Source organism: Synchiropus splendidus, chromosome 17 (genome assembly GCF_027744825.2).
Source record: "Synchiropus splendidus isolate RoL2022-P1 chromosome 17, RoL_Sspl_1.0, whole genome shotgun sequence".
Taxonomy (NCBI): domain Eukaryota; kingdom Metazoa; phylum Chordata; class Actinopteri; order Syngnathiformes; family Callionymidae; genus Synchiropus; species Synchiropus splendidus.
In genome coordinates, this window is record NC_071350.1 from 14,795,750 (window position 1) to 14,823,461 (window position 27,712).

General features: G+C 42.9%; 7 protein-coding genes across 7 annotated transcripts; all 7 read right to left on the bottom strand.

Annotated features, from left to right (window-relative positions):
• Positions 1 to 398: 398 nt before the first annotated feature.
• LOC128748087 (odorant receptor 131-2-like) lies at positions 399 to 1,319 on the bottom strand. Its single transcript, XM_053846480.1, has one exon. The coding sequence runs from the start codon at positions 1,287 to 1,289 to the stop codon at positions 399 to 401; it is 891 nt and encodes a 296-aa protein (XP_053702455.1). The 5' UTR covers positions 1,290 to 1,319.
• Positions 1,320 to 3,931: 2,612 nt separating this feature from the next.
• LOC128748088 (odorant receptor 131-2-like) lies at positions 3,932 to 4,876 on the bottom strand. The gene has a single exon (XM_053846481.1). The coding sequence runs from the start codon at positions 4,874 to 4,876 to the stop codon at positions 3,932 to 3,934; it is 945 nt and encodes a 314-aa protein (XP_053702456.1).
• A 1,428-nt stretch (positions 4,877 to 6,304) lies between these two features.
• On the bottom strand, positions 6,305 to 7,261 carry LOC128748089 (odorant receptor 131-2-like). The gene has a single exon (XM_053846482.1). It carries the CDS (start codon positions 7,259 to 7,261, stop codon positions 6,305 to 6,307), a length of 957 nt encoding a protein of 318 aa, XP_053702457.1.
• A 3,286-nt stretch (positions 7,262 to 10,547) lies between these two features.
• LOC128748090 (odorant receptor 131-2-like) lies at positions 10,548 to 11,489 on the bottom strand. The gene has a single exon (XM_053846484.1). The coding sequence runs from the start codon at positions 11,487 to 11,489 to the stop codon at positions 10,548 to 10,550; it is 942 nt and encodes a 313-aa protein (XP_053702459.1).
• Positions 11,490 to 12,918: 1,429 nt separating this feature from the next.
• LOC128748091 (odorant receptor 131-2-like) lies at positions 12,919 to 13,875 on the bottom strand. Its single transcript, XM_053846485.1, has one exon. It carries the CDS (start codon positions 13,873 to 13,875, stop codon positions 12,919 to 12,921), a length of 957 nt encoding a protein of 318 aa, XP_053702460.1.
• Positions 13,876 to 15,892: 2,017 nt separating this feature from the next.
• On the bottom strand, positions 15,893 to 16,834 carry LOC128748092 (odorant receptor 131-2-like). Its single transcript, XM_053846486.1, has one exon. It carries the CDS (start codon positions 16,832 to 16,834, stop codon positions 15,893 to 15,895), a length of 942 nt encoding a protein of 313 aa, XP_053702461.1.
• Positions 16,835 to 20,893: 4,059 nt separating this feature from the next.
• On the bottom strand, positions 20,894 to 21,835 carry LOC128748093 (odorant receptor 131-2-like). The gene has a single exon (XM_053846487.1). It carries the CDS (start codon positions 21,833 to 21,835, stop codon positions 20,894 to 20,896), a length of 942 nt encoding a protein of 313 aa, XP_053702462.1.
• Positions 21,836 to 27,712: the final 5,877 nt, after the last annotated feature.

A 27,712-nucleotide genomic window follows, 5' to 3' on the forward strand; every position in this document is an offset into this window, starting at 1 on the left:
CTGACTTTGTCTCCTAAACATCTTTCATTGAATTGCTTCTCATTCACTCTTGAGGGATGAAAATAAGGCACTGGGCCTTAAAATATATCTTGTTAATTGAAAAGTCTTCTTCAGGAACAACCTGCTTGAAGTGCTCAGAGTTTGTGAGGAATCAATGTTTGTGCCATGTTGTGCAGCACATCACAGTTTGGGAGCACAGCTGCTGTCTGCCTCATGTTATAGTATAGCCTTAAGTCACTCTCATGTATCATCCTGTGGCTTCCTGTTTCACCAAATGAGTACAGCAGAGCCAGAGGTGCCCTGGAGGTGCTTACATATCTCCCTCTAGTTTTTATAATTCCAAAACACCCTGTACAAAGTGGAGCATAAACATGGTGGACTGGAGTAGTACAACACCACTAGCGGGAGAAGTGAGTTTTTCCAGTTATTTTGAGTCCACAGCAGAGATTAGACAAGAGGACGGGTCTGATGGTCTGGTCCCTGAGACCATAGATGAGGGAGCTTAGACATCTGGGCAGAAGAAAAAACAAAACATAGGCGACATTCATCATACGGACGAAAGTGATCCAGCTCATCACTTCATACAGAGCCACAGACACTGGATAGAAAATGGTGGAGGAGAGACCAAGGATCAGCTGGATCATGTGCAGCAGCAGAGTATTCTGAGTTTTACGGGCAAAACTGTTGTCTGTTGAGGCCGACCTGGCGCTGATCAAGACCACAATAAAAGTGGAGGTCACAATAAAACCTGCCACAGAAAACAGAAAAATGTTGTAGACTCTGCGGTACTTAGCAGCAGCTGGAACCATCAACACAACAAATGAGTCACAAATCCTTGACATCTCCAGACTGTCCAGTTCTTCAAACGGAAACTGACACATCAACACAACACGGATCAGAACATTGACAAAAGAGAAAGCCCACACTAGAGCGATGGCTGCTGCTGTGGATCTCAAGGTGACGATGGAGGAGTGTCTGAGAGGAAAACACACAGCCACATATCTCTCTATAGACATCACAGCCAGTGTGAGAGGAAGGATGCTGTCTGTTAGTGATGCACAGAGGATTAATGTGCCACACACAGGATATGATAAGAAAACTCTGCTGTTAGCCATGATGTAAATGATCTGACTGATCATCATGTAGAGAGAGTCTGCAACAAGAAGGTTTGTCAGAAGAACATAGCGGGACGTCTCCCGAAACACTTGTTTACTCCTCAGGGTGAACAGAATGATGGCATTAATGGTTAGCAGCACAACACACGGCACACCAGTGAAAACAGAGACCATGATTCGCTCCAGCTCTGACTGACGCTGCACAGCCACACTGCTGTTAGACACCATCATACATCTGCAGGATCAGACGAAGAACCTTTTTGCTATCTATTGCTGAGGAAGGAAGACAAATAAACTGGATGATGAAGTCACCTTCCTGGAACCTTCTGCCTCAGTTGTAGGAAGCCAACAATCTCAGAGTTGATGATATAAATAACCACCACAGAATACAACACGTAGTTTTGCCCATGGCACAACTGATGCCAGTCAAACTGGGTGCCTCCTTGTTTCATACAAAATCAAAGGCCTTTGAACAAAGGCTGAGTGAGCAAAAGACACAATTTCTTCCTGATCATCTCAAGGTCTTTGTACGTTCCAGCAAGCAAGGAACAAACCAGAGTGTCACTGAGGTCAAAGAAAAGCCACAGAGAACCTGATCTAGGTCAGGAATGAATAATGCAATCCAGATTGCTCCGGGAGTCTTATTCTTGTTGGATCATCAGGAACTGGGAGCCTTAAATCGTCCTGCTGTAGGAATTCTTGTTCGATTCCATCACCCCAATGATGTTGTTGAGGACTCCGCTCCCGGGATTGTGAAGCAGGACTGTGTGGTTCGAGTCTATTTAAACCTGATTTCAGCACGCTGATCACCTGACTTGGTCCCCTCCCAGAATCCCATCAGAGAAATTCTTTGCATGAACAAAAAATGTTCTCCTTTAAAGTGCTGGTGAGACACTTTGGACATTTTTTGGAATCATTGTTTAGGCAAAAAAAAAATAACATTATTGTTATTCACAGACAAAAATAATGTTAGGTCTGGGTGCCGCCCACCGAAAAAGGCTGGAGGTGGAAATGACACACATGACAGATCCTTGGCTGCTTTCCTCAACGAGAATGCAGCAACTTTGTTGCATTTGATTTCATGTTTCTCCTTTTAATTTCACATTTATTCCTTCACGTTGTGTGGTACTTATTTCTCCCAAACGTATCATGGTGCCCTTAGCTAATATTCCTAAGACTCTTCACTTGAGTTGTGGAGCGCTTTGCCAGCTACAATGCTAGCGGTAGTAGCGGCAGTGCTAGCAGTTTCAGCTCTGGAGTGAGGTGGTTGGTAGGACGAAGGACGGAACGTTCACTACGCTCTGGACTGGCGCTTAGGCTCCTCCCCAGTCAGTGGACATCAGAACACATTATCTCATTTGATTCGCTACAGACGCTAATGCTGCTCCATCATGTCATGTTCTTCTCTGACTTACAAACAGAGCAGAGTTTGTTTCGCTCCAGATGGGATTTCATGGTGGTGAAAGTGAGTCAGTGTATGTATGTTGTGGGTCCAGGCAGTCGCCGTGTTCGAGTGTGTCTGGCATCTGTCAATACAGACGGTCTGTTGCTGCTTACTAACTCACACACTGATACTCCCTGTATTCTTCATTCTTCTCACAGTGGGGAATTTGTCTGTTTATTATTTGTCTGAATAAATGGATTGTTGGAACCCAAAAATGCATGTAAATCAAGGGTCTTCATGAACCACTGACGTTTGATGCGGGAGAGAGGACCGCGAGGCTCGGCTGCATCTACATGCAGCAGCCAGTCCGGAGATTCCCAAATCGCCGTATTGCTGTGATAAATGGTGAAATACATGATGTTTGGATGACATAAAAATCATCTGGCAGTTGGAGCACACATCCACAACGTGATTCAAATGTTCAGAGGAGACAATTCTTCTGTCATAAATGTTCTCAAGCCTCTCAGACAAACATGTGTCACAGTGGGCCAAGGGCAGAGTTCAGGTCACAACATGGCCAGTTGCTTTCCAGTTGCTGCTCTACAGAGCTCAGTTTAAATTCAGATTTTGCAGTGAAAACAGGTCTGACTTAGAACCACACTCATTACATCACATTGCATCATTATATTGCACGTGTGTCAGTCAGTCGAGGAGGACTCCGCCTGGCTGAATGCCCAACACAGAGTGTGTGGCAGCTGACTCAGGGGGTCACACAGAAATAATAATGTTAAAAGCAGAGGCGAAAAGGCGAAAGCTCCATGGACAGGAAAAGAGTTCATCCCCAGGATGAGAAGGTACCGGAATCATCAGACAACTCTATCCAGAGTGGAGTGATGATGGCAGCAGAGGATGACACAGACACACCAGATGCACCTGAATGACCAGATGAAGATAATTTTATTGTCTTGTCTTGTTGTACATTGAGACATCATTCACTGTAGTTGACTTCATATAAAGTTACACAACAATTCTCATCAGTTGGCAGGTTGGTCTTGCTGCTGCTGTGGCTTCCATCAGTGAGGTGTCCAAAGAGTTGTGGACCTTGAAAGAGTCCTAACATACCTCAGGGAAACACTGAAGCAACTTGTGAATAAATGAACTTAATGTTTGTGCCATGTTGTGCTACACAGCACAGTTTGGGAGCACAACTGCTGTCTGCCTTATGTATAATATAGCATTATGTCACTCTCATGTCATCATCCTTCTGCAGCTTCCTGTTTCACCAGATGAGTACAGCAGAGCCAGAGGTGCCCTGGAGGTGCTCATATATCTCCCTCTAGTTACTATAATTCCAAAACACCCTGTACAAGGTGGAGTTAGTCGTGTGTATGCTAGGTTTAGAAATGTGATGTACCGGAGTAGTACAACACCACTAGGGGGAGAACCGAGTTTTCCCAGTTAGTTTGAGTCCACAGCAGAGATTAAGCAAGAGGACGGGTCTGATGGTCTGGTCCCTGAGACCATAGATGAGGGAGCTAAGACATCTGGGCAGAAGAATAACCAACACATAGGTGACGTTCATCATACGGACAAAAGAGATCCAGCTCATCACTTCATACAGAGCCACAGACACTGGATAGAAAATGGAGGAGGAGAGACCAAGGATCAGCTGGATCATGTGCAACAGCATTGTACTCTGAGCATTACGGGCAAAACTGTTGTCCTTTGAGGCCGACCTGGCTTTGTTCAAGACCACAATAAAAGTAGAGGTCAGAGTAAAACCTGCCACAGAAAACAGAAAAATGTTGTAGACTCTGCGGTACTTAGCAGCGGCTGGAACCGTCAAAACAACAAATGAGTCACAAATCCTTGACATCTCCAGACTGTCCAGTTCTTCAAATGGAAACTGACACATCAGCACAACACGGATCAGAACATTGACACAAGAGAAAGCCCACACTAGAGCGATGGCTGCTGCTGTGGATCTCATGGTGACGATGGAGGAGTGTCTGAGAGGAAAACACACAGCCACATATCTCTCTATTGACATCACAGCCAGTGTGAGAGGAAAGATGCTGTCTGTTAGCGTCCCATAGAGGACCAGGATACCACACACAGGATATGATAAGAAAACTCTGCTGTTAGCCATGAGGTACATGCTCTGAGTGATCATCATGAAAAGAGAGTCTGCAACAAGAAGGTTAGTCAGAAGAACATAGCGGGACGTCTCCCGAAACACTTGTTTACTCCTCAGGGTGAACAGAATGATGGCATTAATGGTTAGCAGGGCAGCACACGGCACACCGGTGAAAACAGAGACCATGATTCGCTCGAGCTCTGACTGAAGCTCCACAGCCACACTGCTGTTAGACACCATTATACATCTGCAGGATCAGAGAAAGAACCTTCAACAACATCTATTGCTGATGAAGTAAGACAATGACATATGAATATAAAGTCACCTTCACTGTCGAAGAGTCAGCTGGAACCTGCTGTGTCTCCGCTATGAGGGAGGATCAAGTCAGCAGCTCTGGAGCTCCTATTTAAGATGGAGATCCAGGAGGAGGGTTCAGGTGTCCACTTGGAAACCAGTTGAGTGACAGATAGGGCGTGAACCACGAAGTTCAGATGTTTCTCAAATTAAACACACGAGGACACAACAAGCATCACTGCCCATGGCAGTGTTGTGAGTCACACTGGGTGCCATCTTTCTGCATTAAAAATGAAAGACTTTTGAACTAAGGTTGAGTAAGAGGAAGATAAGATTTCTTCTTAATGAACTCAAGGTCCAAGTGTCAGCAAGCAAGCAACAAACCGCCAAGAACCAAGAACCTGGTCTGGGTCAGGAATGGATAACAGACTCGTAGGAGCAGGGAGCCACAAGCCATCCTGCTGAAGGGATCCTTGTCTGGTGGTGTCACTTCAATGCAGGGATGCTTATTGGGGAGGCCGTTCAGAGGAACAAGGCCGCCATATTTTACTACACAATGAACATTGTCTGGGGCTTGAACTCAGTTCACATTCCTGCAGACTTATTCAGTGTCGGCTCCTTAGATTTACAGGGATATTGTTGCCATCACAGTGTACATTTTATATACATCTTTCACTTTGGCATTTTTTTAAGAGAGCCTTATTTTTTCATGCTTTCTGTGTATTGACGAATATGCGAATAAAAATATGCTTTTCAATAAGACGTCGAACACAGGTTTTTCAGGCTGTTTATTTACCTTCATCCACAGCAGCAACTTTAGCAGCAATATTGAACTTAAGCCAGGACGCTGAAATAATAAAATCTCACACCAGCAGCACAGCAAGGTCATGAAGACAGTGATCCATGTTGTGGAATTGTGTGTTTATTTAGTGCAGTAAAGGAGTTGTGAATCTGGACAAGCACACATGCTTATTGCACCACCCCTGCTCCAAATCCAGGTCAGGTCTCCCTTATTCGACATCATCGTCTTGAAGAAGAATCCACATTGTAGCCCAGTCTTGGATGGCAGGAGTTAGCAACTTTACTGAATCCAAAATGTGTTCCAAATCCAACTAAAAACACTGTTATCACACTCAGGTGAGAACAGGTGTTGTGGCGTTCTGTCAGAGACAACCCTGTTTGAGTGTGGGTGTGAATTATCGGGGACATGGGAAGAAATCTGTACGATTAGGTCATAAAAAATATATATGCATCCACATCCTTCTGAGATTACATCATGTAAATTTCATTTTTTTTACACGGTTGTGTGAACGAAGCCATCATATGTTATGAATCACACAGCCCTGTTTCCCAGAATCAAGAGTGAGTATCTGGCTACCAGTTCCGAGCCGAGACGTGAGTTTTAACAGTGGACACTTTGAGTCGCCAGCCAAGATTGCTCAAGAGGACGGGTCGGATGGCGGCCTCTCTGAGACCATAGATTAGAGAACTCAAGCAATGGGGACAGATGAAAGAACAAACGTAAAGAACGTTCTTAATGCGAACCAAAGTTATACGTGACACTATCTTAAAAGTAGCCCTCAGCATCCCGCTGTGCATGGTGGACAGAAGACTCAGCCCTAGCTGGAACACATGTAGTGACATTGTGTCACGGATTTTTCTGGCTGACCTTTGTCTTTCTGAGGAGGACCTGGCAGCTAGAATGACTACAGCCAGACTGCCTACAATGATGGCACCCGTCGAAATGAACAGAAACAACCGGTACACTGTGTCAAACTGGGCCGCTTCCGGGAGCAGCCACAAGATGAGCGAGCCACAGGTGTCCTCCATCATGAGAGTCTCCAGCTCATGGAAGGGAAACTGGCACATTAACCCCACCCGTACCAGAAGAATCAAGCAGGAATAGCTCCAAACAAGACTAATAGCCCAGACTGTGGTCCTGATGGTGACGATGCTGGGGTGCCTGAGTGGGAAGCAAACAGCCACGTATCTCTCCATCGACATAACCACCAGCGTCAAAGGAGAGATGTTGGCGGCTAAACTGTTGATTGAAATCAAAAAACCACAGACGGGATACGTCAGCTGTATTCTCATCGACGCCAGGAGATACATGAGCTGGCCCATTGCCAAACTAAAAGTGTCAGCAAATAGACGGTTGAAGAGTAGAACGAAGCCAGACGTCTCTCGAAACACTGGCTTGCTCCGCAGCGTAAACAACATAATGACATTAACAGTGAAAAACGTGCAACTTGGAATAAAAGTCAGCGATGCGAGCAGGACTTTCTCCACGACGCCCTGATACTGTGAGCCCGTGGTGCTGTTGGATGTCATAGGTCCGATGGCAACAACTAATGCATGCTGTCTTCTGATCCAAAATTATATTTAAAATGCTGAAAAATCTTGATAAAAAAACATGTGCGAGCAATGGGTGATACCGAAAAACATCCTGTTGAGATGTTGTGGAGGCCATACAGGTAGAGCAGGACTACATGGCTCCAGTCTATTTAAATGTTTTTCCAGCGGTCTGATCACCTCACTTCATCCCTCCCCAGAATCCCACCGGAGGGTTTCTTCGTGCGGCCTAAAGTCAACTTCTTAAAAAGTTCCTATATTTTGGTTAAGTACTGAGTTAAGACTCAAACTAAATGAAATTATTTAGATTATTATATATATATTTAGATTACTATATTTCATATTTCTTTTACGTCAGCTGTGCTGCACTGTGAGAGCAGTACACCAGGTCAAAACTGTGACTTTATTATGCACAAGAGCATGAAAGACGGATGACACTCAGGACAGGACACAGCTCCGCATTGTGCACAGCAATGACTCACACCAGAGGCCTTGGCCACTTGCTTTATTATCGGATGGCTTCTCCTTGTTTGTTTGTGCATGTAAAATAGTGGCTTATAACATTTCATTATTGTGTGAATGCTCGACAGAGCATTAACTTTCTTGGACCTAGGTCCCAAAATTCCAAAGATATTCCCTATTGAAAATGAATGGGAGCAGGACTGAAAAAAGCCACAACTTCACTTCCACCTCTGTCACCCTCAAATCAAAAATCTGACCTAAGTCATATTGTTTGTCTTCAAATCAGCCTTAAGCAACCCAAGATTTGGCAAAAAGCAGAAAATTTGAGCCAAAAAAAATTCGACGACTGAGACGTCAGGAAACACCAGGGCACCAAAACATGAAAATCTCCAGTGTTGTAGTCAGACTTGTCCTCCTTCCTATGATGACCTCAGAAATACTGTGGCACTTTCAGTATTTGGGCGAGACTCAATTACACGCAGCTAACACAAGACGTCTCATGTGCAGTGGCATATTCAGTCATTTAGGGGCCACAGTGCAAACCTGGTTGTGGGGCCCAAGGTTGCCACTACTACTACTACTACTACTACTACTACTACTAATAATAATAATAATAATAATAATAATAATAATAATAATAATAATAATAAATTAATTAATAAATAAATAAATAGATAAATAAATAATAATTTGTAATAATAATATAATGTTTTACCTTTTTAATGGGGCATATTCCTATAGGAGCGTTATGGTTGACCTTGACATTGTAGTGTAGCTTTGAAAGTGAATTAGTTTTCGCACCTTAAGAGTTGTCATCTTTTTTAAAAGGGCACCAAAAGTGATAGGAGAATTGACTAAAAGGACGATTTCAGGCGCTGGAGCAAGACACACAATCTTACTTCTCCAATTTGAAACCCTCAGCAGTCAAGACAAAGTTTTCACCAGTGACATCACCAGGTACAAGTTTCAAACTAAGTTGTTTGGAGTGTCATGTTTGCTCAAACATTCTGTGTTTGAGTTCCCTCCGGCACTTGTTAAGACTCATTAATCATTCTGATGATTCTCTCAAGAGTTCAGTGAAGTTTGAAAGTCAACATTACATCATCTCCCAATGTGGTCATGCTCATGTGTGTGTCACTGAAAACACGAGCTATTTTTACCTATCAAAACAGTTTCATCATGAAGAAGAACCCAACAAACCAACTCCTGGGTTGATGAGGAGAGACTCAGAGGACCAGTTACTTTATCTGCCTGTTCAAAACACATAAATTATTCAGCTGTTGTTCAGTAATGTTTGACGGTCACAAAAACATTTCGTCATCTTAAAGTTTGCTTCAAAGGGGTTGTTAGCTTATAAATCGAAATATTCAAAAGTAAACTCATGAAAAAACGTGATTTCTATGAGTAGATGTGTCACTGTTCTGTCAGGAGAGGGTTCAGGAAGCGAGGAGCCAAAACTTAAGTTTCTTAAATTGGCCAAACAAAGGCCTCAGGAACATGTTCAGGGGTAGATTTTGAGCAATTTGTCAGTGTCTGTTTGCCTGTTATTTACCACATTCATTCAGTCACTCATCAGTCAGAGTCTGGTGAAACACTACTATGAGATCTGATTATTTACAGCTCGAGTGAATCCACAGCAGAGATTAGACAAGAGGACGGGTCTGATGGTCTGGTCTCTGAGACCATAGATGAGGGAGCTTAGACATCTGGGGAGAAGAACAACCAACACATACATGACATTCATCATCCGGACAAAACTGATCCAGCTCATCACTTGAAAAAGAGCCACAGACACAGGAATGAATATTCTGGAGGAGAGACCGAGCACCAGCTGGATCATGTGCAGCAGCAGAGTATTCTGAACTTTACGGACTGAATTTCTTTCCACTGAGGCCGACCTGGCTGTGATTAAGACTGCAATAAAAGTGGACGTCATGGTAAAACCTGCTGTGGAAAACAACAAGATGTTGTAGACTCAATCATATTCAGCAGCCACTGGAGACAAGACAACGACAAATGTATTACAAATTGCATTCATGTCCAGACTGTCCAGTTCTTCAAATGGAAACTCACACATCAGCACAACACGGATCAGAACATTGACACAAGAGAAAGCCCACACTAGAGCGATGGCTGCTGCTGTGGATCTCAAGGTGACGATGGAGGAGTGTCTGAGAGGAAAACACACAGCCACATATGTCTCTATAGACATCTCAGCCAGTGTGAGAGGAAAGATGTTGTCTGTTAGCATGGCATAGAGGATTAATCTGCCACAAACAGGATATGTTAAGAAAACTCTGCAGTTAGCCAGAATGTACAGGATCATCAAAATCAACATGTAGATGTAAGTAAAAATTAACAGAAAACACATATGGTAAAGGAAAACACAGCAGACAGAGCAGGATTAAACAACATCAGTACTTTTTAATTGTAGACATAATTCAATAAAATTCATTTCACTTTAAAGTGTTGTTGCACGTCACAAATATTACCAAGAAATCATGTTCCGTAAAGTATTTCAGGAGTCATCACTCAATTCACAGCAGAGACAGGGGTTTCAGTCTCAGTCTCACAAAAAGCTAAATCGTCTTAATGATAAGAATATTTGTGTTTCTGTAGTATCTCATCCATTCATGTCATTAGATCTTGAAACGTGTCGCCTGCTTCAGTCCAAGCCTGCTGCCTAACAAAGGCCTCAGGAACATGTTCAGGGGTAGATTTTGAACAATTTGTCAGTGTCTGTTTGCCTGTTATTTACCACATTCATTCAGTCACTCATCAGTCAGAGTCTGGTGCAACACTACTATGAGATCTGAGTCTTTGCAGCTAGTTTGACTCCACAGCAGAGATTAGACAAGAGGACGGGTCTGATGGTCTGGTCTCTGAGACCATAGATGAGGGAGCTTAGACATCTGGGCAGAAGAACAACCAACACATACATGCCATTCATCATACGGACAAAACTGATCCAGCTCGTCACTTGAAAAAGAGCCACAGACACAGGAATGAATATTCTGTAGGAGAGACCGAGCACCAGTTGGATCATGTGCAGCAGCAGAGTATTCTGAACTTTACGGACTGAATTTCTTTCCACTGAGGCCGACCTGGCTGTGATTAAGACTGCAATAAAAGTGGAGGTCACGATAAAACCTGCTGTGGAAAACAACAAGAGGTTGTAGACTCGATCATATTCAGCAGCCACTGGAACTATCAACACAACAAATGAGTCACAAATCCTTGACATCTCCAGATTGTCCAGTTCTTCAAATGGAAACTGACACATCAGCACAACACTGATCAGAACATTGACAAAAGAGAAAGCCCACACTACAGCGATGGCTGCTGCTGTGGATCTCATGGTGACGATGGAGGAGTGTCTGAAAGGAAAACACACAGCCACATATCTCTCTATAGACATCACAGCCAGCGTGAGAGGAAAGACGCTTTCTGTCAGCATGGCATAGAGGATTAATGTGCCACACACAGGATATGTTAAGAAAGCTCTGCTGTTAGCCAGAATGTACAGGATCTGACTCATCATCATGAAAAGAGAGTCTGCAACAAGAAGGTTAGTCAGAAGAACATAGCGGGACGTCTCCCGAAACACTTGTTTACTCCTCAGAGTGAAAAGAATGATGCCATTAATGGTTAGCAGCACAACACACGGCACACCAGTGAAAACAGAGACCATGATTCGCTCCAGCTCTGACTGAAGCTCCACAGCCACACTGCTGTTAGACACCATTATACATCTGCAGGATCAGAGAAAGAACCTTCAACAACATCTATTGCTGATGAAGTAAGACAATGACATATGAATATAAAGTCACCTTCACTGTCGAAGAGTCAGCTGGAACCTGCTGTGTCTCCTCTATGAGGGAGGATCAAGTCAGCAGCTCTGGAGCTCCTATTTAAGATGGAGATCCAGGAGGAGGGTTCAGGTGTCCACTTGGAAACCAGTTGAGTGACAGATAGGGCGTGAACCACGAAGTTCAGATGTTTCTCAAATTAAACACACGAGGACACAACAAGCATCACTGCCCATGGCAGTGTTGTGAGTCACACTGGGTGCCATCTTTCTGCATTAAAAATGAAAGACTTTTGAACTAAGGTTGAGTAAGAGGAAGATAAGATTTCTTCTTAATGAACTCAAGGTCCAAGTGTCAGCAAGCAAGCAACAAACCGCCAAGAACCAAGAACCTGGTTTGGGTCAGGAATGGATAACAGACTCGCAGGAGCAGGGAGCCACAAGCCATCCTGCTGAAGGGATCCTTGTCTGGTGGTGTCACTTCAATGCAGGGATGCTTATTGGGGAGGCCGTTCAGAGGAACAAGGCCGCCATATTTTACTACACAATGAACATTGTCTGGGGCTTGAACTCAGTTCACATTCCTGCAGACTTATTCAGTGTCGGCTCCTTAGATTTACAGGGATATTGTTGCCATCACAGTGTACATTTTATATACATCTTTCACTTTGGCATTTTTTTAAGAGAGCCTTATTTTTTCATGCTTTCTGTGTATTGACGAATATGCGAATAAAAATATGCTTTTCAATAAGACGTGGAACACAGGTTTTTCAGGCTGTTTATTTACCTTCATCCACAGCAGCAACTTTAGCAGCAATATTGAACTTAAGCCAGGACGCTGAAATAATAAAATCTCACACCAGCAGCACAGCAAGGTCATGAAGACAGTGATCCATGTTGTGGAATTGTGTGTTTATTTAGTGCAGTAAAGGAGTTGTGAATCTGGACAAGCACACATGCTTATTGCACCACCCCTGCTCCAAATCCAGGTCAGGTCTCCCTTATTCGGCATCATCGTCTTGAAGAAGAATACACATTGTAGCCCAGTCTTGGATAGCAGGAGTTAGCAACTTTACTGAATCCAAAATGTGTTTGCAAATCCAACTAAAAACACTGTTATCACACTCAGGTGAGAACAGGTCTTGTGGCGTTCTGTCAGAGACAACCCTGTTTGAGTGTGGGTGTGAATTATCGGGGACATGGGAAGAAATCTGTACGATTAGGTCATAAAAAATATATATGCATCCACATCCTTCTGAGATTACATCATGTAAATTTCATTTTTTTTACACGGTTGTGTGAACGAAGCCATCATATGTTATGAATCACACAGCCCTGTTTCCCAGAATCAAGAGTGAGTATCTGGCTACCAGTTCCGAGCCGAGACGTGAGTTTTAACAGTGGACACTTTGAGTCGCCAGCCAAGATTGCTCAAGAGGACGGGTCGGATGGCGGCCTCTCTGAGACCATAGATTAGACAACTCAAGCAATGCGGACTGATGAAAAAACAAACGTAAAGAACGTTCTTAATGCAAACAAAAGTTATACGTGACACTATTTTAAAAGTAGCCCTCAGCATCCCGCTGTGCATGGTGGACAGAAGACTCAGCCCCAGCTGGAACACATGCAGTGTCATTGTGTCATGGATTTTTCTGGCTGACCTTTGTCTTTCTGAGGAGGACCTGGCAGCTAGAATGACTACAGCCAGACTGCCTACAATGATGGCACCCGTCGAAATGAACAGAAACAACCGGTACACTGTGTCAAACTGGGCCGCTTCCGGGAGCAGCCACAAGATGAGCGAGCCACAGGTGTCCTCCATCATGAGAGTCTCCAACTCATGGAAGGGAAACTGGCACATTAACCCCACCCGTACCAGAAGAATCAAGCAGGAATAGCTCCAAACAAGACTAATAGCCCAGACTGTGGTCCTGATGGTGACGATGCTGGGGTGCCTGAGTGGGAAGCAAACAGCCACGTATCTCTCCATCGACATAACCACCAGCGTCAAAGAAGAGATGTTGGCGGCTAAACTGTTGATTGAAATCATAAAACCACAGACGGGATACGTCAGCTGTATTCTCATCGACGCCAGGAGATACATGAGCTGGCCAATTGCCAAACTAAAAGTGTCAGCAAATAGAAGGTTGAAGAGTAGAACGAAGCGAGACGTCTCTCGAAACACTGGGTTGCTCCGCAGCGTAAACAACATAATGACATTAACAGTGAAAAACGTGCAACTTGGAATAACAGTCAGCGATGCGAGCAGGACTTTCTCCACGACGCCCTGATACTGTGAGCCCGTGGTGCTGTTGGATGTCATAGGTCCGATGGCAACAACTAATGCATGCTGTCTTCTGATCCAAAATTATATTTAAAATGCTGAAAAATCTTGATAAAAAAACATGTGCGAGCAATGGGTGATTCCGAAAAACATCCTGTTGAGATGTTGTGGAGGCCATACAGGTAGAGCAGGACTACATGGCTCCAGTCTATTTAAATGTTTTTCCAGCGGTCTGATCACCTCACTTCATCCCTCCCCAGAATCCCACCGGAGGGTTTCTTCGTGCGGCCTAAAGTCAACTTCTTAAAAAGTTCCTATATTTTGGTTAAGTACTGAGTTAAGACTCAAACTAAATGAAATCAATTACTATATTTCATATTTCTTTTACGTCAGCTGTGCTGCACTGTGAGAGCAGTACATCAGGTCAAAACTGTGACTTTATTATGCACAAGAGCATGAAAGACGGATGACACTCAGGACAGGACACAGCTCCGCATTGTGCACAGCAATGACTCACACCAGAGGCCTTGGCCACTTGCTTTATTATCGGATGGCTTCTCCTTGTTTGTTTGTGCATGTAAAATAGTGGCTTATAACATTTCATTATTGTGTGAATGCTCGACAGAGCATTAACTTTCTTGGACCTGGGTCCCAAAATTCCAAAGATATTCCCTATTGAAAATGAATGGGAGCAGGACTGAAAAAAGCCACAACTTCACTTCCCTCAAACTCCCCCAAAGTTTGGCCTACAAACTCTGATAAAAGCTTAAAACGGAGCCGCAGTCCACCTCTGTTGCCCTCAAATCAAAAATCTGACCTAAGTCATATTGTTTGTCTTCAAATCAACCTTAAGCAACCCAAGATTTGGCAAAAAGCAGAAAATTAGAGCCACAAAAATTCGACGACTGAGACCGAACGCCAGGGCACCGAAACATAAAAATCTCCAGTGTTGTAGTCAGACTTGTCCTCCTTCCTATGATGACCTCAGAAATACTGTGGCACTTTCAGTATTTGGGCAAGACTCAATTACACGCAGCCAACACAAGACGTCTCATGTGCAGTGGCATATTCAGTCATTTAGGGGCCACAGTGCAAACCTGGTTGTGGGGCCCAAGGTTGCCACTACTACTACTACTACTACTACTACTACTACTACTAATAATAATAATAATAATAATAATAATAATAATAATAATAACTAAATAAATAAATAAATAAATAAATAATAATTTATAATAATATAATGTTTTACCTATTTAATGGGGCATATTCCTATAGGAGCGTTATGGTTGACCTTGACATTGTAGTGTAGCTTTGAAAGTGAATTAGTTTTCACACCTTAAGAGTTGTCATCTTTTTTAAAAGGGCACCAAAAGTGATAGGAGAATTGACTAAAAGGACGATTTCAGGCGCTGGAGCAAGACACACAATCTTACTTCTCCAATTTGAAACCCTCAGCAGTCAAGACAAAGTTTTCACCAGTGACATCACCAGGTACAAGTTTCAAACTAAGTTGTTTGGAGTGTCATGTTTGCTCAAACATTCTGTGTTTGAGTTCCCTCCGGCACTTGTTAAGACTCATTAATCATTCTGATGATTCTCTCAAGAGTTCAGTGAAGTTTGAAAGTCAACATTACATCATCTCCCAATGTGATCATGCTCATGTGTGTGTCACTGAAAACACGAGCTATTTTTACGTATCAAAACAGTTTCATCATGAAGAAGAACCCAACAAACCAACTCCTGGGTTGATGAGGAGAGACTCAGAGGACCAGTTACTTTATCTGCCTGTTCAAAACACATAAATTATTCAGCTGTTGTTCAGCAATGTTTGACGGTCACAAAAACAATTCGTATCTATGAGTAGATGTGTCACTGTTCTGTCAGGAGAGGGTTCAGGAAGCGAGGAGCCAAAACTTAAGTTTCTTAAATTGGCCAAACAAAGGCCTCAGGAACATTTTCAGGGGTAGATTTTGAACAATTTGTCAGTGTCTGTTTGCCTGTTATTTACCACATTCATTCAGTCACTCATCAGTCAGAGTCTGGTGAAACACTACTACGAGATCTGATTCCTTGCAGCTAGTGTGAATCCAAAGCAGAGATTAGACAAGAGGACGGGTCTGATGGTCTGGTCTCTGAGACCATAGATGAGGGAGCTTAGACATCTGGGGAGAAGAACAACCAACACATACATGACATTCATCATACGGACAAAACTGATCCAGCGCATGACTGGAAAAAGAGTCACGGACACAGGAATGAATATTCTGGAGGAGAGACCAAGCACCAGCTGGATCATGTGCAGCAGCAGAGTATTCTGAACTTTACGGACTGAATTTCTTTCCACTGAGGCCGACCTGGCTGTGATTAAGACTGCAATAAAAGTGGACGTCATAGTAAAACCTGCTGTGGAAAACAACAAGATGTTGTAGACTCGATCATATTCAGCAGCCACTGGAACCATCAACACAACAAATGAGTCACAAATCCTTGACATCTCCAGATTGTCCAGTTCTTCAAATGGAAACTGACACATCAGCACAACACTGATCAGAACATTGACACAAGGGAAAGCCCACACTACAGCGATGGCTGCTGCTGTGGATCTCATGGTGACGATGGAGGAGTGTCTGAGAGGAAAACACACAGCCACATATCTCTCTATAGACATCACAGCCAGCGTGAGAGGAAAGACGCTTTCTGTCAGCATGGCATAGACGATTAATGTGCCACACACAGGATATGTTAAGAAAACTCTGCTGTTAGCCAGAATGTACAGGATCTGACTGATCATCATGAAAAGAGAGTCTGCAACAAGAAGGTTAGTCAGAAGAACATAGCGCGACGTCTCCCGAAACACTTGTTTACTCCTCAGGGTGAACAGAATGATGGCATTAATGGTTAGCAGCACAACACACGGCACACCAGTGAAAACAGAGACCATGATTCGCTCCAGCTCTGACTGACGCTCCACAGCCACACTGCTGTTCGACACCATTATACATCTGCAGGATCAGAGAAAGAACCTTCAACAACATCTATTGCTGATGAAGTAAGACAATGACATATGAATATTAAGTCACCTTCACTGTCGAAGAGTCAGCTGGAACCTGCTGTGTCTCCTCTATGAGGGAGGATCAGGTCAGCAGCTCTGGAGCTCCTATTTAAGATGGAGGAGGAGGGTTCAGGTGTCCACTTGGAAACCAGTTGAGTGACAGATAGGGCGTGAACCACGAAGTTCAGATGTTTCTCAAATTAAACACACGAGGACACAACAAGCATCACTGCCCATGGCAGTGTTGTGAGTCACACTGGGTGCCATCTTTCTGCATTAAAAATGAAAGACTTTTGAACTAAGGTTGAGTAAGAGGAAGATAAGATTTCTTCTTAATGAACTCAAGGTCCAAGTGTCAGCAAGCAAGCAACAAACCGCCAAGAACCAAGAACCTGGTCTGGGTCAGGAATGGATAACAGACTCGCAGGAGCAGGGAGCCACAAGCCATCCTGCTGAAGGGATCCTTGTCTGGTGGTGTCACTTCAATGCAGGGATGCTTATTGGGGAGGCCGTTCAGAGGAACAAGGCCGCCATATTTTACTACACAATGAACATTGTCTGGGGCTTGAACTCAGTTCACATTCCTGTAGACTTATTCAGTGTCGGCTCCTTAGATTTACAGGGATATTGTTGCCATCACAGTGTACATTTTATATACATCTTTCACTTTGGCATTTTTTTAAGAGAGCCTTATTTTTTCATGCTTTCTGTGTATTGACGAATATGCGAATAAAAATATGCTTTTCAATAAGACGTGGAACACAGGTTTTTCAGACTGTTTATTTACCTTCATCCACAGCAGCAACTTTAGCAGCAATATTGAACTTAAGCCAGGACGCTGAAATAATAAAATCTCACACCAGCAGCACAGCAAGGTCATGAAGACAGTGATCCATGTTGTGGAATTGTGTGTTTATTTAGTGCAGTAAAGGAGTTGTGAATCTGGACAAGCACACATGCTTATTGCACCACCCCTGCTCCAAATCCAGGTCAGGTCTCCCTTATTCGGCATCATCGTCTTGAAGAAGAATACACATTGTAGCCCAGTCTTGGATAGCAGGAGTTAGCAACTTTACTGAATCCAAAATGTGTTTGCAAATCCAACTAAAAACACTGTTATCACACTCAGGTGAGAACAGGTGTTGTGGCGTTCTGTCAGAGACAACCCTGTTTGAGTGTGGGTGTGAATTATCGGGGACATGGGAAGAAATCTGTACGATTAGGTCATAAAAAATATATATGCATCCACATCCTTCTGAGATTACATCATGTAAATTTCATTTTTTTTACACGGTTGTGTGAACGAAGCCATCATATGTTATGAATCACACAGCCCTGTTTCTCAGAATCAAGAGTGAGTATCTGGCTATCAGTTCCGAGTCGCCAGCCAAGATTGCTCAAGAGGACGGGTCGGATGGCGGCGTCTCTGAGACCATAGATTAGAGAACTCAAGCAATGGGGACAGATGAAAAAACAAACGTAAAGAACGTTCTTAATGCGAACAAAAGTTATACGTGACACTATTTTAAAAGTAGCCCTCAGCATCCCGCTGTGCATGGTGGACAGAAGACTCAGCCCCAGCTGGAACACATGCAGTGTCATTGTGTCATGGATTTTTCTGGCTGACCTTTGTCTTTCTGAGGAGGACCTGGCAGCTAGAATGACTACAGCCAGACTGCCTACAATGATGGCACCCGTCGAAATGAACAGAAACAACCGGTACACTGTGTCAAACTGGGCCGCTTCCGGGAGCAGCCACAAGATGAGCGAGCCACAGGTGTCGTCCTAAAAGTGTCAGCAAATAGAAGGTTGAAGAGTAGAACGAAGCGAGACGTCTCTCGAAACACTGGCTTGCTCCGCAGCGTAAACAACATAATGACATTAACAGTGAAAAACGTGCAACTTGGAATAACAGTCAGCGATGCGAGCAGGACTTTCTCCACGACGCCCTGATACTGTGAGCCCGTGGTGCTGTTGGATGTCATAGGTCCGATGGCAACAACTAATGCATGCTGTCTTCTGATCCAAAATTATATTTAAAATGCTGAAAAATCTTGATAAAAAAACATGTGCGAGCAATGGGTGATTCCGAAAAACATCCTGTTGAGATGTTGTGGAGGCCATACAGGTAGAGCAGGACTACATGGCTCCAGTCTATTTAAATGTTTTTCCAGCGGTCTGATCACCTCACTTCATCCCTCCCCAGAATCCCACCGGAGGGTTTCTTCGTGCGGCCTAAAGTCAACTTCTTAAAAAGTTCCTATATTTTGGTTAAGTACTGAGTTAAGACTCAAACTAAATGAAATCAATTACTATATTTCATATTTCTTTTACGTCAGCTGTGCTGCACTGTGAGAGCAGTACATCAGGTCAAAACTGTGACTTTATTATGCACAAGAGCATGAAAGACGGATGACACTCAGGACAGGACACAGCTCCGCATTGTGCACAGCAATGACTCACACCAGAGGCCTTGGCCACTTGCTTTATTATCGGATGGCTTCTCCTTGTTTGTTTGTGCATGTAAAATAGTGGCTTATAACATTTCATTATTGTGTGAATGCTCGACAGAGCATTAACTTTCTTGGACCTGGGTCCCAAAATTCCAAAGATATTCCCTATTGAAAATGAATGGGAGCAGGACTGAAAAAAGCCACAACTTCACTTCCCTCAAACTCCCCCAAAGTTTGGCCTACAAACTCTGATAAAAGCTTAAAACGGAGCCGCAGTCCACCTCTGTTGCCCTCAAATCAAAAATCTGACCTAAGTCATATTGTTTGTCTTCAAATCAACCTTAAGCAACCCAAGATTTGGCAAAAAGCAGAAAATTAGAGCCACAAAAATTCGACGACTGAGACCGAACGCCAGGGCACCGAAACATAAAAATCTCCAGTGTTGTAGTCAGACTTGTCCTCCTTCCTATGATGACCTCAGAAATACTGTGGCACTTTCAGTATTTGGGCAAGACTCAATTACACGCAGCCAACACAAGACGTCTCATGTGCAGTGGCATATTCAGTCATTTAGGGGCCACAGTGCAAACCTGGTTGTGGGGCCCAAGGTTGCCACTACTACTACTACTACTACTACTACTACTACTAATAATAATAATAATAATAATAATAATAATAATAATAATAATAACTAAATAAATAAATAAATAAATAAATAATAATTTATAATAATATAATGTTTTACCTATTTAATGGGGCATATTCCTATAGGAGCGTTATGGTTGACCTTGACATTGTAGTGTAGCTTTGAAAGTGAATTAGTTTTCACACCTTAAGAGTTGTCATCTTTTTTAAAAGGGCACCAAAAGTGATAGGAGAATTGACTAAAAGGACGATTTCAGGCGCTGGAGCAAGACACACAATCTTACTTCTCCAATTTGAAACCCTCAGCAGTCAAGACAAAGTTTTCACCAGTGACATCACCAGGTACAAGTTTCAAACTAAGTTGTTTGGAGTGTCATGTTTGCTCAAACATTCTGTGTTTGAGTTCCCTCCGGCACTTGTTAAGACTCATTAATCATTCTGATGATTCTCTCAAGAGTTCAGTGAAGTTTGAAAGTCAACATTACATCATCTCCCAATGTGATCATGCTCATGTGTGTGTCACTGAAAACACGAGCTATTTTTACGTATCAAAACAGTTTCATCATGAAGAAGAACCCAACAAACCAACTCCTGGGTTGATGAGGAGAGACTCAGAGGACCAGTTACTTTATCTGCCTGTTCAAAACACATAAATTATTCAGCTGTTGTTCAGCAATGTTTGACGGTCACAAAAACAATTCGTATCTATGAGTAGATGTGTCACTGTTCTGTCAGGAGAGGGTTCAGGAAGCGAGGAGCCAAAACTTAAGTTTCTTAAATTGGCCAAACAAAGGCCTCAGGAACATTTTCAGGGGTAGATTTTGAACAATTTGTCAGTGTCTGTTTGCCTGTTATTTACCACATTCATTCAGTCACTCATCAGTCAGAGTCTGGTGAAACACTACTACGAGATCTGATTCCTTGCAGCTAGTGTGAATCCAAAGCAGAGATTAGACAAGAGGACGGGTCTGATGGTCTGGTCTCTGAGACCATAGATGAGGGAGCTTAGACATCTGGGGAGAAGAACAACCAACACATACATGACATTCATCATACGGACAAAACTGATCCAGCGCATGACTGGAAAAAGAGTCACGGACACAGGAATGAATATTCTGGAGGAGAGACCAAGCACCAGCTGGATCATGTGCAGCAGCAGAGTATTCTGAACTTTACGGACTGAATTTCTTTCCACTGAGGCCGACCTGGCTGTGATTAAGACTGCAATAAAAGTGGACGTCATAGTAAAACCTGCTGTGGAAAACAACAAGATGTTGTAGACTCGATCATATTCAGCAGCCACTGGAACCATCAACACAACAAATGAGTCACAAATCCTTGACATCTCCAGATTGTCCAGTTCTTCAAATGGAAACTGACACATCAGCACAACACTGATCAGAACATTGACACAAGGGAAAGCCCACACTACAGCGATGGCTGCTGCTGTGGATCTCATGGTGACGATGGAGGAGTGTCTGAGAGGAAAACACACAGCCACATATCTCTCTATAGACATCACAGCCAGCGTGAGAGGAAAGACGCTTTCTGTCAGCATGGCATAGACGATTAATGTGCCACACACAGGATATGTTAAGAAAACTCTGCTGTTAGCCAGAATGTACAGGATCTGACTGATCATCATGAAAAGAGAGTCTGCAACAAGAAGGTTAGTCAGAAGAACATAGCGCGACGTCTCCCGAAACACTTGTTTACTCCTCAGGGTGAACAGAATGATGGCATTAATGGTTAGCAGCACAACACACGGCACACCAGTGAAAACAGAGACCATGATTCGCTCCAGCTCTGACTGACGCTCCACAGCCACACTGCTGTTCGACACCATTATACATCTGCAGGATCAGAGAAAGAACCTTCAACAACATCTATTGCTGATGAAGTAAGACAATGACATATGAATATTAAGTCACCTTCACTGTCGAAGAGTCAGCTGGAACCTGCTGTGTCTCCTCTATGAGGGAGGATCAGGTCAGCAGCTCTGGAGCTCCTATTTAAGATGGAGGAGGAGGGTTCAGGTGTCCACTTGGAAACCAGTTGAGTGACAGATAGGGCGTGAACCACGAAGTTCAGATGTTTCTCAAATTAAACACACGAGGACACAACAAGCATCACTGCCCATGGCAGTGTTGTGAGTCACACTGGGTGCCATCTTTCTGCATTAAAAATGAAAGACTTTTGAACTAAGGTTGAGTAAGAGGAAGATAAGATTTCTTCTTAATGAACTCAAGGTCCAAGTGTCAGCAAGCAAGCAACAAACCGCCAAGAACCAAGAACCTGGTCTGGGTCAGGAATGGATAACAGACTCGCAGGAGCAGGGAGCCACAAGCCATCCTGCTGAAGGGATCCTTGTCTGGTGGTGTCACTTCAATGCAGGGATGCTTATTGGGGAGGCCGTTCAGAGGAACAAGGCCGCCATATTTTACTACACAATGAACATTGTCTGGGGCTTGAACTCAGTTCACATTCCTGCAGACTTATTCAGTGTCGGCTCCTTAGATTTACAGGGATATTGTTGCCATCACAGTGTACATTTTATATACATCTTTCACTTTGGCATTTTTTTAAGAGAGCCTTATTTTTTCATGCTTTCTGTGTATTGACGAATATGCGAATAAAAATATGCTTTTCAATAAGACGTGGAACACAGGTTTTTCAGACTGTTTATTTACCTTCATCCACAGCAGCAACTTTAGCAGCAATATTGAACTTAAGCCAGGACGCTGAAATAATAAAATCTCACACCAGCAGCACAGCAAGGTCATGAAGACAGTGATCCATGTTGTGGAATTGTGTGTTTATTTAGTGCAGTAAAGGAGTTGTGAATCTGGACAAGCACACATGCTTATTGCACCACCCCTGCTCCAAATCCAGGTCAGGTCTCCCTTATTCGGCATCATCGTCTTGAAGAAGAATACACATTGTAGCCCAGTCTTGGATAGCAGGAGTTAGCAACTTTACTGAATCCAAAATGTGTTTGCAAATCCAACTAAAAACACTGTTATCACACTCAGGTGAGAACAGGTGTTGTGGCGTTCTGTCAGAGACAACCCTGTTTGAGTGTGGGTGTGAATTATCGGGGACATGGGAAGAAATCTGTACGATTAGGTCATAAAAAATATATATGCATCCACATCCTTCTGAGATTACATCATGTAAATTTCATTTTTTTTACACGGTTGTGTGAACGAAGCCATCATATGTTATGAATCACACAGCCCTGTTTCTCAGAATCAAGAGTGAGTATCTGGCTATCAGTTCCGAGTCGCCAGCCAAGATTGCTCAAGAGGACGGGTCGGATGGCGGCGTCTCTGAGACCATAGATTAGAGAACTCAAGCAATGGGGACAGATGAAAAAACAAACGTAAAGAACGTTCTTAATGCGAACAAAAGTTATACGTGACACTATTTTAAAAGTAGCCCTCAGCATCCCGCTGTGCATGGTGGACAGAAGACTCAGCCCCAGCTGGAACACATGCAGTGTCATTGTGTCATGGATTTTTCTGGCTGACCTTTGTCTTTCTGAGGAGGACCTGGCAGCTAGAATGACTACAGCCAGACTGCCTACAATGATGGCACCCGTCGAAATGAACAGAAACAACCGGTACACTGTGTCAAACTGGGCCGCTTCCGGGAGCAGCCACAAGATGAGCGAGCCACAGGTGTCGTCCTAAAAGTGTCAGCAAATAGAAGGTTGAAGAGTAGAACGAAGCGAGACGTCTCTCGAAACACTGGCTTGCTCCGCAGCGTAAACAACATAATGACATTAACAGTGAAAAACGTGCAACTTGGAATAACAGTCAGCGATGCGAGCAGGACTTTCTCCACGACGCCCTGATACTGTGAGCCCGTGGTGCTGTTGGATGTCATAGGTCCGATGGCAACAACTAATGCATGCTGTCTTCTGATCCAAAATTATATTTAAAATGCTGAAAAATCTTGATAAAAAAACATGTGCGAGCAATGGGTGATTCCGAAAAACATCCTGTTGAGATGTTGTGGAGGCCATACAGGTAGAGCAGGACTACATGGCTCCAGTCTATTTAAATGTTTTTCCAGCGGTCTGATCACCTCACTTCATCCCTCCCCAGAATCCCACCGGAGGGTTTCTTCGTGCGGCCTAAAGTCAACTTCTTAAAAAGTTCCTATATTTTGGTTAAGTACTGAGTTAAGACTCAAACTAAATGAAATCAATTACTATATTTCATATTTCTTTTACGTCAGCTGTGCTGCACTGTGAGAGCAGTACATCAGGTCAAAACTGTGACTTTATTATGCACAAGAGCATGAAAGACGGATGACACTCAGGACAGGACACAGCTCCGCATTGTGCACAGCAATGACTCACACCAGAGGCCTTGGCCACTTGCTTTATTATCGGATGGCTTCTCCTTGTTTGTTTGTGCATGTAAAATAGTGGCTTATAACATTTCATTATTGCGTGAATGCTCGACAGAGCATTAACTTTCTTGGACCTAGGTCCCAAAATTCCAAAGATATTCCCTATTGAAAATGAATGGGAGCAGGACTGAAAAAAGCCACAACTTCACTTCCCTCAAACTCCCCCAAAGTTTGGCCTACAAACTCTGATAAAAGCTTAAAACGGAGCCACAGTCCACCTCTGTTGCCCTCAAATCAAAAATCTGACCTAAGTCATATTGTTTGTCTTCAAATCAGCCTTAAGCAACCCAAGATTTGGCAAAAAGCAGAAAATTAGAGCCACAAAAATTCGACGACTGAGACGTCAGGAAACGCCAGGGCACCAAAACATGAAAATCTCCAGTGTTGTAGTCAGACTTGTCCTCCTTCCTATGATGACCTCAGAAATACTGTGGCAATTTCAGTATTTGGGCAAGACTCAATTACACGCAGCCAACACAAGACGTCTCATGTGCAGTGGCATATTCAGTCATTTAGGGGCCACAGTGCAAACCTGGTTGTGGGGCCCAAGGTTGCCACTACTACTACTACTACTACTACTAATAATAATAATAATAATAATAATAATAACTAAATAAATAAATAAATAAATAAATAATAATTTATAATAATATAATGTTTTACCTTTTTAATGGGGCATATTCCTATAGGAGCGTTATGGTTGACCTTGACATTGTAGTGTAGCTTTGAAAGTGAATTAGTTTTCGCACCTTAAGATTTGTCATCTTTTTTAAAAGGGCACCAAAAGTGATAGGAGAATTGACTAAAAGGACGATTTCAGGCGCTGGAGCAAGACACACAATCTTACATTTCCAATTTGAAACCCTTAGCAGTCAAGACAAAGTTTTCACCAGTGACATCACCAGGTACAAGTTTCAAACTAAGTTGTTTGGAGTGTCATGTTTGCTCAAACATTCTGTGTTTGAGTTCCCTCCGGCACTTGTTAAGACTCATTAATCAGTCTGATGATTCTCTCAAGAGTTCAGTGAAGTTTGAAAGTCAACATTACATCATCTCCCAATGTGCTCATGTGTGTGTCACTGAAAACACGAGCTATTTTTACCTATCAAAACAGTTTCATCATGAAGAAGAACCCAACAAACCAACTCCTGGGTTGATGAGGAGAGACTCAGAGGACCAGTTACTTTATCTGCCTGTTCAAAACACATAAATTATTCAGCTGTTGTTCAGTAATGTTTGACGGTCACAAAAACATTTCGTCATCTTAAAGTTTGCTTCAGAGGGGTTGTTAGCTTATAAATCGAAATATTCAAAAGTAAACTCATGAAAAAACGTGATTTCTATGAGTAGATGTGTCACTGTTCTGTCAGGAGAGGGTTCAGGAAGCGAGGAGCCAAAACTTAAGTTTCTTAAGTTGGGAAGTTGGAACAGCTGCAGCTGGTGAACAGATCATAGACTGGTTGCAGCTAACATCCACAATAGATGAATTACAAATCAACGGCTGTTAAGCGAGAGTTGCAGCAGGGAACCGGGCGGTGACGGAAGGGGCTCTGAATTCATTGACCATCTAGCTTTTGAGAGTCTAAATGGCAGTATAAACAGCTGGATGTTTCAGAAAGTTCGGATTCTGATCAATTCAAGCCTCCATCCTTCCTCCACCGCTTATCTTCTGCTGAGAAGTGGCAGCTCTACACCGATTCTCTCCCAAGTGACAGACCTCCTCACCCTGTCTCTAAAGGAGATGCCCGCCACCTGTCATTTCAGCCGCTTGTATCCTGTGCTATGACCATAGTCATAACACCAGCTGAGCAAAATATACAGATTTTAAATCATCTCTAAATGCTTCTTTATGAAACAAACATACGAGGGAATACGAGGGACAGTTTCGGTATAATTTTAGTTAGTTTTGATTAGTTTTGTAAACAGACGATGCAGTTTCAGTTCTATTTTTCATTTTTATTTCAGTTAACGAAAATGATTTGACATTGTACTTTTGTTTTTTCATTAGTTTTCATTAACGTTAATAACCTTTCAGCAGACAACTAACAACAGACCAATCAGAACAGAGGTTTCAGGACGCAATACTGAATGATCTCTGCCTGTTCCACTACAGTTACTGCAGAACACCACATGGTGATGGAGGTGGTTCAGCATACTCCACAACCACTGATGAATAATAGTAGGAAAATAGAAAATCTATGATAACGCTCACCTATCCTGTGCTGTGAGTCAGAGGACCAACATTTTTGGACCCACAGGTGACTTAGAAGAAGTGGGAAGTCCATTTGGCATCGTTGCATTTTTACCCAGAGAACACGGCACATGAGAGACAGTGTTACTTTATTGGAATGACAACAAACATTCATGACAATTTGACCCCATTTTAGTAAGAAGGTCAAAAGGTTCAACAATGAAGTCTGTGTCAGTGTTTTTTCCACACATAGTAAACACATCATACCAGCTGTAAAAGGTCATGATTCGGCCACCAGGATTCAAATCCTGACCAAACTTTGGAGACGGGTTTCATCATACAGAAGTTCATGGGAGGTGAGTGTTAGTCAAAACAAAGATTAATTCCCCTGAGGACCTATTTAAACCACATTAATTATTCAGTTTCCCCCAAGAGTTAAGTTGCTGGGTGAAGTTTGAAAGTCACAAACAAAGATTTCATCATCCAAAGTTTTCCTTAAAGGGCCAGTCAGTATAGCAGCTTCATATGTGAAGAATACATGAAAGCATTTTGATTATTAGTTACCTGAGAGTATATTATATGTAATGTGTTTTTTACCAATAAGCAAAGTGACTACTAAAAATAAAAAAAACATACTTTTTAATTATTGCTGTTAAAAAAATTAAGTTTGGAAAACATTATATAGTTTGTACTTTTAATTTAGAACTGGTAAATGTGCACAAGCAGTCGTACATTGACCACAGTTCACAAGGATTTCGGATTGTTTTGAGAACTGCAGGGGACAATTGTTTTTGTTTTCAGTTCACCTGCTATAAAACCATCTGCGACACTGGCTAATTACTTACTTTTTACTTTTGTAGATATTGATTCTTCCTGTGGAATCCCTCTTTAGTGAGACTACATTTTTGTCCACTTAAGGCCACCGTCAGTAAAGCAACTTGTGCTACCTGTTAGCTGTGTTGCTAACAGAAAATAGCTCACCTGTCACGTACAGTCATTTGAGCAATACAAACAAATACTTGAACAAAGACCTCCAGACTTGACATGGGAAGAGCAACAAAGCTGTGGTGATACAGGACCAATAGAGGTGGCTTTTGATGGATGGCTAAGCTA